Source organism: Sycon ciliatum, chromosome 1 (genome assembly GCF_964019385.1).
Source record: "Sycon ciliatum chromosome 1, ocSycCili1.1, whole genome shotgun sequence".
Lineage (NCBI taxonomy): Eukaryota > Metazoa > Porifera > Calcarea > Leucosolenida > Sycettidae > Sycon > Sycon ciliatum.
In genome coordinates this window covers 84,903,218-84,915,264 of record NC_088643.1, presented here as the reverse complement: position 1 = coordinate 84,915,264, position 12,047 = coordinate 84,903,218, and the positions used below count along the sequence as shown (strand labels likewise).

The window sequence follows — 12,047 nt, the reverse complement described above, 5'->3', positions numbered from 1 at the left end:
TTCAATCATTGGGAACTGCTGCTCCGGCTGTTCCAGTGAATCTGATCGAATCCAGATTGATCAACACATGCACCATACCTTTAGTAGAGATGTTTCGACTTGTGTGCGGCAAAACTCTTCAGGTGTCCACTACGGCTGTCTGTGCAACATACATGTAATATGATCAAAGGCACATCTGCTCGGCCATTCGGTTTAGTTACAACCATTCTTGAGTCTGACTTTCCAGCATTACTAGACTCTTTTTTTGCATTTCTATCTTATCTTACTGCCTACCCCCCCCCCCCCCCCCCCCCCCCTTCTCCCTCAAACACACACACAATCGATTCTGCCGTCGTGAGACCAATACAGGATCATAGTGGATACAAGAATGAAAAAAAACCACGCTAATAATAATCTTGTAGGCCAGGCCAGCTGGTTCTACGCAACAGTGACCTTGTAGAAAAGGGGGTCATCATCGACTGGAGCATGGCATAGGCAGACATCAAGCACCTGAAATCTACTGAATGAATCTGCAGACAGGGATGTGTTATCAAGGAAAATGTCAGTTGATGTGCCGAACTGCTCTAGGTAAACAACAAGCTTGCGTGGCAACGGTTCGACAACAATGGCAGTGGTTGTGATCTCCTTCACGTGTCTGATGTAGGCGCCAAAGAAGAGACTAACGCTGTTCTGGCTAGCAGTGTCAGCACGCTTCTCCTGAGCCGTCGATTTCTCAACTTGTGCCACCAAGTCCTTGGCCGCACTCCATTCGATGCCAGCAAGACTGTCGCGTACCTGACGGTGAGCAATTAGGTCAGGGTAGCGGCGAATCGGCGACGTGAAGTGAGTGTAGTGGGTCATATTCAATGCAAAGTGACTCACATCCTGCTCCTCCTTGTCTTTCTTCGCACCGGATGCAAACGTCTGGTAATCAGCACGTTCCATTGACCTGACAAGACGCTCACAGATGACTGGCTCAATGCGCATGCCTTTCAAGCTGGACAGGAATGCTGATGCTGATGTATGGTCCCAACTTGATGGTATCTGAACACCATCAACTTCCGAACAAAATTCTTCAAACTGATTTAACTTCGACGGCTGTGGCGCCGTCTGCGTACGAAAGACGGCAGCATCTGGCTGCTTGGCGACCAGGAACTTGGCAACAGTTTGGTTAGCAAGAAGCATGAGCTCTTCAATCAACACTCCTGATCGAAAGTTACGTTTCTTGTAGCAGCTGATCGGTTCGTTGTCCTCACCCATGATAAACTTGAGCTCTTTACCACCTGCCGCTCGGATGTCAACACAGCCATGTTCCTCACGCCCCTTCTTCAGCTTATTGGTGAAAATCTCCAGGTGTTTGAGGGATTTGACAATGTCATCTTGACAACCATCGACGGCAGCAAAGTCAGGAACAGTCCCAGTCTCTAGAATCTCGTCAGCTTCATCATAGCTCAGTTTCCCCTTGCCATGTATAGCAGTGGGCCCTATCCACGTGTCAACGATCTCATGCTTGTGGTTCAGAGTGAAAATACAGGACAAAGCTCGCCGATCCACAGCATGTCGTAAACTGCACAGATCCTCGCTGAGTTGCGGCGGTAACATGTGAAGGGCCCGAGATGCTAGATAATGTGTAAAGCACTGCTCCGAGGCACGTCTATCAATGTGACCGTCTGGGGCGACGTAGTAAGATACATCAGCAATATGAACGCCAACCTCGTACTTCTTCCCTCTCAGCGGTTTCCAGTGAATCGCATCATCAGCATCTTTGGAGTCTGCTGGATCAATGGCAAACACAGTTGCTTGTCTGATGTCTCTCCTTGTTTTCAGCTCTTCCTTAGTAATCTCCGCAGACATACTCGCAACTTCCGCCTCAATCTCCTCCGAAAATGGTGGATAATCTAGACCTTCTTCCAGGAGAAGTGCGGCTTCTTCAGCCTCAATGCTACCAGCCTCACCAATAATCTCTGATAGTTGTCCCTGCGCAAACACAGCGTCCTCTCCCCATGCTGCTATTTCCACTGAAAACAGCTTCTTCCTGTAAGCAGAGAATTTTTGCCGGAAATCAACCGGCAGCTTGTTCAGAGGAACAATGATACGTGGTTTGCGATGGTCTCTCGGTGAAAACAGCACAATGCCAAGGGCCAATTCATACAACTTGACTCGGCATGCTGCAAACCTGGATCCAACCTCTTTGTGAATGGCTTTCACTTCGGCTGTCTTCTGCATTCGTATCGAGGTCAAATCTGCATCTACCACCGTACCCGACACTCCGTGTCCTTGCATCTTCCATCTGTGCCGGGGTTGCAGGCTATACACCACTTCATCACCGTCAAAAGCTCGATTCCTGGAATACATTCCCTCAAACATAATATCAGGACCTCCACTGGGATCAGGGACAAAGCCATGCTGATAATTCTTCGCATTGATGCGGAATTTGCCAACAAATAAAGATCCATCTTTCAGACCCTCTTCAACTTCTCCTGCTGTCAGATGAGGAGTGTAACTTTCCGAGAGTTTTAATTCAAGTTTGCGTCCTTGCTGAGCATTTGGACGAGGCTGCCGAGCAGGCTGCTGGGTAAGCTGCTGAACGTGCTCCGAGGGCGACGCCTGCTGTTGGCTCGTCCGAGTATCAGGAGCCCGGGGCGTTAGGGGAAGGTCTATGCCCGTAAACCCTGATGCACATCGGACAACAGTCGACTTTCCCAACGGCCGCCTAAGGCATCGGGAAACAACAAGCCTCAACATTACTAATACTATACTGCGTTCTCTCTTCTTCACTTCAGATTTGAAACTTTGCGATGATATTTTGAATTTGTCCTTGAAAAATAATGCTTTCAGCACGCAACGTTACGTACGTGCACGTTCGAAAACGCGAAGCGTAAAAAAACGAAATAATTGTGATTGCATTATGTACATAATCGATCATTGTACCAAGAGTCCATAAACTGTTTATCATTATGCACTCTTGATTGTACATGTATGCTCGAAATACAATCATTCAATGCTCGATCGAGCGCTCCCGTCGACCGTCGACGTCCTGTGCCTTGGGAGCCTTGCTTTCTTCACTTTGAACCCAACAAGTAGCATATTGATAAGCCAATGATGTGGTCTAGACAGATTTATCTTCGTACTTGTAGATCTACACTTTGCTGCTTCTCTTCAGCTGAACCAAAATTTTTGTTGACAGTGGCGTGTCCTGCATTCGTTCGTCGCTGTAGCAATATTACAAACAAAGCAGCAGGAAGTGGAACGTGTGCAGTGGGAGATGAGGCGGAGGCGAGGCGTTCATTTTCCGCGGCAGACGTGGACGCATTCGCAGTATTGTCCGGGGACACAAACCCTCTGCATCTGGATGACAATTATGCGAAGGACACGCGATTCGGACAGCGCATAGTTCATGGTCTTTTGGTGCACAGGTGGGTTGTCAGTTGCACATTTTCAAAAGTATGATCAATAGGGGATTATGTACTCTTGGGCTGTGTTTACATGAGGCGTTTCAACCCGGGTCAGATTTCAACCCGCCATGTGCACAAAATGAATGGCGCGTTTACATGACGCATTGCGCTTGACCCGGGTTGATTTCAATTGAAATCAACCCGGGTCAAAGATATCGTACTACGTACTTCTGTGCGTAAAGCGGGATTCACAGAAGCTTTTTTGCGATGCGACAGGCGCGAAACCGGGAAAACCCCAAATCGCAGCCATGTCGCACCCCACGCAACTGGGCCATCGCAGGCCATCGCAGAAGTTGAGCTTGGCTCAACTTTTGCGATGCGATGCGATGCGACAAGCGATTTGGCGTACGATTTTGACCTTTTCTACAGCAAAGTTGTACAAAGGTTCAAGAGTTGCCTATAAATTTGTACAAGTTGTATCAAACTGCGCCAATATCATGGTGACGTAGCCAAATCAGCAAGATTTTGTCGCATCACTGACTTCTTCTGTGAATGGTATTTCGCGAGTTCGCATCGCACGCGTCCGTCGCAGATCGCGTCGCATCGCGTGTCGCATCGCAAAAAAAGCTTCTGTGAATCCCGCTTCAAGCGGGATTCACAGAAGCTTTTTTGCGATGCGACACGCGATGCAACAGCCGCGAAACCGGGAAATCCCCAAATCGCAACCATCGCGGACCCCACGCAACTGCCGCAACAGGGCCATCGCAGAAGTTGAGCTTGGCTCAACTTTTGCGATGCGATGCGATGCGACAAGCGATTTGGTGTACGATTTTGACCTTTTCTACAGCAAAGTTGTACAAAGGTGCAAGAGTTGCCTATAAATTTTTACAAGTTTTGTCAAACCGCGCGAATATCATGGTGACGTACCCAAATCAGCAAAACTTTGTCGCATCGCTGACTTCTTCTGTGAATGGTATTTCGCGAGTTCGCATCGCACGCATCCATCGCAGATCGCGTCGCATCGCGTGTCGCATCGCAAAAAAGCTTCTGTGAATCCCGCTTATCTCGCGCCAGGTTTGAACGGCACTGCACATGCAAATTTCGCGCGAAAGGATTCACGTGACCATACAGGACTGTAGAAGTGGACTTTTGGCGGCATATCAGTATTTGACCCGGGTCAACTGTCTTCATGTAAACGCTCACCTATTTTTGTCTATCGTACAGACTTTCAACCCGGGCTGAACTCGACCCGGGTTGAAATTTCTCACGTAAACACAGCCTTGGTATGATGCATGTCGTGCCATGAAGATGTCACAACGATCACCTGACGCCTGTTGGGAATTCCCTAGTAAAAGAAGAATAAAAAATAATTAAAAAAAAAGAAGAGAGAAAGACCAAGGAACTACAAGTTACGCTATACTGTCCACTAACACCACCAATTACTAAACAATCACAGCGTAACTTGTAGTTCCTTGGTCTTTCTCTTTTGTATAAATAATAAAAAATAATATAATCACCTGTACAGATATATTTATGGCTGTATGCAACTGGGTAACACCAGCAACAGTACAATACTACATACAGTCAGATGATGCTTCCCCAGATCAGAGCATGCAACTCCACATGATATATCCATATACGCCTCCGTCACGGCTCATTCTCAGGATTTCGTCACGCTTCGTGTTGTAATAGACTTGACCGTGTACACACATGTATACACACGCCTTCTGAAAACGAGTCTAGCACCAGTTTTGAACTTTTTTTGGGGGGGGGGGTCAGATTTCAGCGAGCGCCATTGTACTGCATTCGGTAGATGTGCTCGGGTTTTTTCTACTAAAAAGAGTAAATTCTACTTTTCTCTACCGGTTCTAACCAGGTTTGAGGCTGGTAGAAGTTGGCAGAGGTACGGGATTTCTAACAAAATCAGGGAGTTGTCCATAACTCCATACAGTTGGGAAGCCTGCAGAAATGAAAGTGAGTACAGTAGGTATCGGTTATAGCGTGGGTGTTTGAAAAACGACTTTCTATTCTTATTTCCAATATTTCTTACGCACGATAAATCAAGTGTGCCATATCATGTGCATGTGCACAGAGGCAGGAAGAATAGATCATCGTACATGCAATGTAGTGCTACTGTGCATGCGGCTGGTCATAGTCTTACCATGTAGCTATGCAACATTACATGAGTTTCATGACCACAATACATGTAGTTGAACCTGCAGCACTACGACCCAACACGAGTCAGATACGGTCTGCATTGGACGGATGTTATTACTACAGGCGATATACTTTGTACTAATCTGGCATGTTTCGCTACACAAAGTCCATTCTTAGGACCAATATATTCTACTGTACGATAAAATTGCTTGTAAGAATAAAAGTGCACTTGAAACCCATGTTATGATTATGAATACATGAGAGTTCATTCTTGTAGGCAGTATATTCTTTTACACGACCACGCTATAACCGATACGCACTGTACTTCCACCTATATTGAATTTTTTGCACAGATCGTGAAACTACTAGACCAGCGCTTGTGCACTTATCTCTACCTTTCACCGCTATTGGTAGAGTTGCTCTACTTTACTCTACTAGGTAGCTAAAAACGAACGCAGCCTAAATATTGCAAAGGCTGTGTGAGCCTTTGGTAATAGCTACTTGGCGTATGTACTTGTAAAACTGGTACAGTGGAGTGCCGGTAAGGGGCATACAGCGGAGCACAGGGGAGGGGAGTCGAGATGGTCCAGATGAGGATTATGTGTGGATAAGGGAGTGCACAGACACACACACAGACACACACACACACACAGACACACACACACACACACAGACACACACACTTATCCACAGACATACACACCTTGGACCTTGGACGCCCATCGCTAGTGCAATGATCGCATGCGAGCTGAGCAATAAAGGGAGTCATGCATCAAGTCACCCACCCGGCGAAATGTTCTTTGTCCACACATACACTTAAAAAAAACTCTACGCTGACTCTCGAGGATGAGGAGGACGGCAAGGGGACATATTCCTCCACTCTGCCCTGTCTTGCGCCACATCGTACCAGTCCCCTTCCGGGAACCCCGTCACGGCCAAATCAGATCTAGCGGCTGCACGCCATCTCTTCCTGGGGCCATGACTGGGGCGTCGCGGTGGAAGTTCCCCGAAGGGGACCTGCTTGGAAAGATGGTCGGAATCCATCCTGGCAATATGACCGAGCTAGCGAAGACGATACACACATACACACACACACACACGCACAAACACACCACCACCACCACCACCACACACACACACACACACACACACGCACACACATACACACATCACTATTACATTAACTACTTGACTGGAAAAGCACTGAAGCGCGCTTCTTCATTTCACAGTTACTCGCTGTATGAAATAGTGCCATTCACAAGTTAGTTCTAGCCATTCTGTATTCTTACGACCTTCACTGGCAAGATCTGTATCAGAAACAGCATGGAGGAATTTATGCCAATACATGTACTGAATTGCCGAGTGTTTGCGAAGTATTAGTAGTCGCTATTTTCACGAGAAGAGTGTATTGCGAATATTCACCAGGGTGAAATCAAACTTCAACAGTGGGTGTATGTGTATGTGTGACCACAGTGTTCCATGAACATTTGCCATCGTAAACTCGCTGGGTCTGAGACATCAGGAAAGTTAAGTGATGCCAGTATTGGGCGATTCACAGTATCTACAACAACTGGTGTAGTGAATGGGGTCGGCCGGAGCAAGCGAATTTCAGAGGATGACAACCGAGGATTTTTACGATGCATTTACAGAATACTAGTACACTTGTACCTGTTAAAAAAACAGTTGAATACCCTGGGGGTCGATAGAAGCGGGTAGATGTCCGCAGACAGCTCTTTTTGACTGAACGCCCTGATGGTAGCATAACTGCACATAGTTTTCCCAGCTCTCAAGGGGGTCCGTGTAGACTTCGCAGCACTCTTTGGTAGAGTCTTTACTCAGTGACACGCTTAGCAGCCAGACACCAATCATTGGTGTCTGGCTGCTAAGCGTGTCAAGTTAGGTTCCAAATATGTGTGTGTGTGTGTGTGTGTGTGTGTGTGTGTGTGTGTGTGTGTGTGTGTGTGTGTGTGTGTGTGTGTGTGTGTGTGTGTGTGTGTGTGTGTGTGTGTGTGTGTGTGTGTGTGTGTGTGTGTGTGTGTGTGTGTGTGTGTGTGTGTGTGTGTGTGTGTGTGTGTGTGTGTGTGTGTGTGTGTGTGTGTGTGTGTGTGTGTGTGTGTGTGTGTGTGTGTGTGTGTGTGTGTGTGTGTGTGTGTGTGTGTGTGTGTGTGTGTGTGTGTGTGTGTGTGTGTGTGTGTGTGTGTGTGTGTGTGTGTGTGTGTGTGTGTGTGTGTGTGTGTGTGTGTGTGTGTGTGTGTGTGTGTGTGTGTGTGTGTGTGTGTGTGTGTGTGTGTGTGTGTGTGTGTGTGTGTGTGTGTGTGTGTGTGTGTGTGTGTGTGTGTGTGTGTGTGTGTGTGTGTGTGTGTGTGTGTGTGTGTGTGTGTGTGTGTGTGTGTGTGTGTGTGTGTGTGTGTGTGTGTGTGTGTGTGTGTGTGTGTGTGTGTGTGTGTGTGTGTGTGTGTGTGTGTGTGTGTGTGTGTGTGTGTGTGTGTGTGTGTGTGTGTGTGTGTGTGTGTGTGTGTGTGTGTGTGTGTGTGTGTGTGTGTGTGTGTGTGTGTGTGTGTGTGTGTGTGTGTGTGTGTGTGTGTGTGTGTGTGTGTGTGTGTGTGTGTGTGTGTGTGTGTGTGTGTGTGTGTGTGTGTGTGTGTGTGTGTGTGTGTGTGTGTGTGTGTGTGTGTGTGTGTGTGTGTGTGTGTGTGTGTGTGTGTGTGTGTGTGTGTGTGTGTGTGTGTGTGTGTGTGTGTGTGTGTGTGTGTGTGTGTGTGTGTGTGTGTGTGTGTGTGTGTGTGTGTGTGTGTGTGTGTGTGTGTGTGTGTGTGTGTGTGTGTGTGTGTGTGTGTGTGTGTGTGTGTGTGTGTGTGTGTGTGTGTGTGTGTGTGTGTGTGTGTGTGTGTGTGTGTGTGTGTGTGTGTGTGTGTGTGTGTGTGTGTGTGTGTGTGTGTGTGTGTGTGTGTGTGTGTGTGTGTGTGTGTGTGTGTGTGTGTGTGTGTGTGTGTGTGTGTGTGTGTGTGTGTGTGTGTGTGTGTGTGTGTGTGTGTGTGTGTGTGTGTGTGTGTGTGTGTGTGTGTGTGTGTGTGTGTGTGTGTGTGTGTGTGTGTGTGTGTGTGTGTGTGTGTGTGTGTGTGTGTGTGTGTGTGTGTGTGTGTGTGTGTGTGTGTGTGTGTGTGTGTGTGTGTGTGTGTGTGTGTGTGTGTGTGTGTGTGTGTGTGTGTGTGTGTGTGTGTGTGTGTGTGTGTGTGTGTGTGTGTGTGTGTGTGTGTGTGTGTGTGTGTGTGTGTGTGTGTGTGTGTGTGTGTGTGTGTGTGTGTGTGTGTGTGTGTGTGTGTGTGTGTGTGTGTGTGTGTGTGTGTGTGTGTGTGTGTGTGTGTGTGTGTGTGTGTGTGTGTGTGTGTGTGTGTGTGTGTGTGTGTGTGTGTGTGTGTGTGTGTGTGTGTGTGTGTGTGTGTGTGTGTGTGTGTGTGTGTGTGTGTGTGTGTGTGTGTGTGTGTGTGTGTGTGTGTGTGTGTGTGTGTGTGAATGGTGTAATCCCAGCACTAGTTGCTATGTCTAACATAGCTGTTCGCTATCATTGCTTCTGCGATGGGCAGGTCTGAGGTCTGAGGTGTGTGTGTGTGTGTGTGTGTGTGTGTGTGTGTGTGTGTGTGTGTGTGTGTGTGTGTGTGTGTGCGTGCGCTGTTGAATGGTGTAATCCCAGCACAAGTTGCTATGTCTAACATAGCTGTTCGCTATAATCACTTCCGCGATGGGCATGTCTGAGGTCTGAGGTGTGTGTGTGTGTTGTTGTTCACCCTTTTGTTGCTGGTTCTGCAGCATGATTTCTGCCTTGCTAGGCACACGGATGCCTGGAACGGGTTCAATATATGTGTCGCAAACATTGCACTTCACCGCTCCCGGTAGGGCTATAAGCAAGGAGGTTACTGGCGGGGGAGAGAGACTATTGTTCTTGTTCACTCCATGATTTGCCAAAGGATTTTTTTGAATGGATGGTTCTTATTTCAACCTTTCTATCTGCAAAGTCCTGTAGTAAACACAAGACCGTGAACAACACAGAATGATGTGCTTGACATCTGTCAAGAATGATCATGATCACATAAAATATGGTACCTTAATACCTTTCTTTCTTGAAAAATCGGATCCTTCGAAGTTTTTCTGTAATCTCTTGCCTAAACTGCTGCATGCACATGCTTTTTTACAAGTTTGTGAAGCAAAGACAGATCCAATAGTACAGGCCTTGTCGACCATCGCGAGTAGCTGCACATGGCATATGCACAGGTAGCATAACAAATTAAAATCCCCTCCCTTCCCTCACATAATGTATGTAGTACATGCACCAGGATACATTCTACGCTGTGCACTACAGGGGTACCTGTGCATCACCCGGGATAGGCTCCATAAGTTCAGGATGCGTGACATTGTGTAGCTTCTGACGGATTTCTATGTCTTCACATGTCTGTTCTCCGTTCTTGCCATCATCAAAGTGTTCATCGATGAGGAAGTTCTCGGTGTCGTCCGCGTAAAGGAGAGGAGGAAAAGCCTCGCTATCATCGAGACTATTTGCACCGCGGTTGAACGTGACAAGGTATGCTGATGGGGTCTGTTACTTTGGCATGCGTTGGGTCCCAGTAGCATAGTGCACTGTTTTCACCATGGGGTTGTATTTTGACAACTCCCTCGAGCTTAGTTACTCTTGATGTAAATATGCTGGTACCGTAGATATATTCACTCTGCTAGAATGTCACAAACTGCAGAACAAAGGATAAATAATCTCCAGTTCAGGACAAGTCAAATCTGGTGGGAAGGTAGCCTTGCTGGTGCTCCCAAGCACCAGTAATGATACGGCGGTGATGATGATGGCAATGGCACAACCACCACCAGCATTTCACATAAAGCTGTTCTCACAACTGACATAAGCTGATGTAGACATATCATTTACATCCACATGCTGTGAATCCTTATGGCCGGCTGCGCGGCCAGTATTGGTCATGGAGACATACCGGTATGAGTTTGTGTGACTCCATAGGACCATAGTGCTGGCAGTGTGGTGTGAACTAAGTTTGGCAGTAGCAGGTGTTGCCCCTCATAGCACGGTCTGTTGTGTTCCTCTTCTCGCTTTGTGTTTTTTTAACAACTGGTACAGGTTGTGTTGCATGGAGAAGCTGTGGTCAAGTGTACGAAGACTTGAAAGAAAGTAGCCCGTTCCTTGGCGAAACATACTTTTCATCATGACTCAAGGCTGGCTGGCTTCATCCTTTGTGCCCCACGAAGTCACCAACATCACAAATAATTATCTCAATTTTTAATTACTTGGCCGCTGGAATCGGCTTTCTATCTCTTTCATAATCTTCGTACAGGTGGATACGGAGTAGATGGGGAAAAACCAATTTCTTTCTTGTTTCTCTGCAACAATGAATTTCATACTAGATTTTTTTCCAGTTGCAGGGAATTTTCTAGAACCGCCCCAACCATTTTTCGACCGGTTGGAATTGTTGGCGACCGGTTGAAAAGTTACGAATCAGTTCCAACCGCCCGTACTTTTCTGTGGGTGAATGGAGCTGTGAATGGTCAAACGCTTTTTTCTCGACGGATACTTCCAGCGAAGCCGCGTGAGCTGGTACTAGGGTCACGAGTTTGTACGGTTTGCTACACTCCATCAACAAGAAATCTGTTAAATTGCTGTCGAGTGCCATATTTGGGTTGTATTTTGAAAAAATTTCCGGGGGGACCCCCGCACCCCCCCCCCCCCCCGACTCTTCATTGGACCGTAACCGGTTGGAAATTCGTCCTAGAATATACCCTGAGTTGGGATACCGGTATGGTGCCATGTGTCCCATACCGAAGTTTGAAAAAGATCCGATTTCTTTGGGGCAATGGAGAGCCAAAATACTGAAATTTCCCCATCTACTACTCCCATACAAAGTCTACCTCTCTGACTTCATAAATCCGGCCTGGCCTGGGCAAGGTAACACCAAATTTAGTGCAAACTTCAAACATGTATAACTCGGGGAACGGCTGCTCCAATCAACCTAGAACTTTCACCAAGTGTAATTCGAAGTTCACTGTACTGGGCAGTTCAGTTTGCATGAGCAGGCTGTGCCGGTCAGTTCAGTATCCGTGAAATCTGTATCTTAGTTAAGGTCCATAGCGCAATTCTGCGTGACCATGAGAGCATTTTTGCCATGCATAAATATTGTTGTGTTGTGGGTTCATGTTTGGATAATTACATGTAGTATGTCCGGATAATTAGAAGTTTTTCCTGGCATTTCGAGGTTCAAATTATCAGGATTCCACCTGTACAAGGTTGTTTACCATGCACACCCTAGTCATCTTGGACACCCCCCCCCCCCCCCCTATAATCTGTATACAGTCTGACCTCGCTTATTTAAACCGCACACATCCGTTTTCCAAAAAAAGTCCGGTTAGGCGAGGGAACCGGATAACCGAACACCAGTTATGTTGGATGCACCACGTATGCTGTAGATCTGTAACCAGCTGTTTTCTTCCGCATTGCGAGGGATCCGG

At 47.1% G+C, this 12,047-nt stretch overlaps 2 protein-coding genes across 2 annotated transcripts; one reads left to right on the top strand and one right to left on the bottom strand.

Annotated features, from left to right (window-relative positions):
• Positions 1–331: 331 nt before the first annotated feature.
• On the bottom strand, positions 332–2,782 carry LOC135806004 (DIS3-like exonuclease 2). The gene has a single exon (XM_065320131.1). It carries the CDS (start codon positions 2,722–2,724, stop codon positions 418–420), a length of 2,307 nt encoding a protein of 768 aa, XP_065176203.1. The 5' UTR covers positions 2,725–2,782; the 3' UTR covers positions 332–417.
• A 147-nt stretch (positions 2,783–2,929) lies between these two features.
• LOC135806003 (hydroxyacyl-thioester dehydratase type 2, mitochondrial-like) lies at positions 2,930–11,059 on the top strand. Its single transcript, XM_065320130.1, has 4 exons — positions 2,930–3,395; positions 9,339–9,421; positions 10,007–10,107; positions 10,666–11,059. Exons 1-4 carry the CDS (start codon positions 3,079–3,081, stop codon positions 10,708–10,710), a joined length of 546 nt encoding a protein of 181 aa, XP_065176202.1. The 5' UTR covers positions 2,930–3,078; the 3' UTR covers positions 10,711–11,059.
• Positions 11,060–12,047: the final 988 nt, after the last annotated feature.

Bases quoted from the DNA above. Each gene is read 5' to 3' on its own strand.
- LOC135806004 (XM_065320131.1), bottom strand. From the start codon at position 2,724: ATGTTGAGGCTTGTTGTTTCCCGATGCCTTAGGCGGCCGTTGGGAAAG.
- LOC135806003 (XM_065320130.1), top strand. From the start codon at position 3,079: ATGATGTGGTCTAGACAGATTTATCTTCGTACTTGTAGATCTACACTT. The intron at 3,396-9,338 runs GTGGGTTGTCAG...CTGGTTCTGCAG, and splicing joins CATGGTCTTTTGGTGCACAG to CATGATTTCTGCCTTGCTAG. The intron at 10,108-10,665 runs GTATGCTGATGG...CAACTGGTACAG, and splicing joins CCGCGGTTGAACGTGACAAG to GTTGTGTTGCATGGAGAAGC.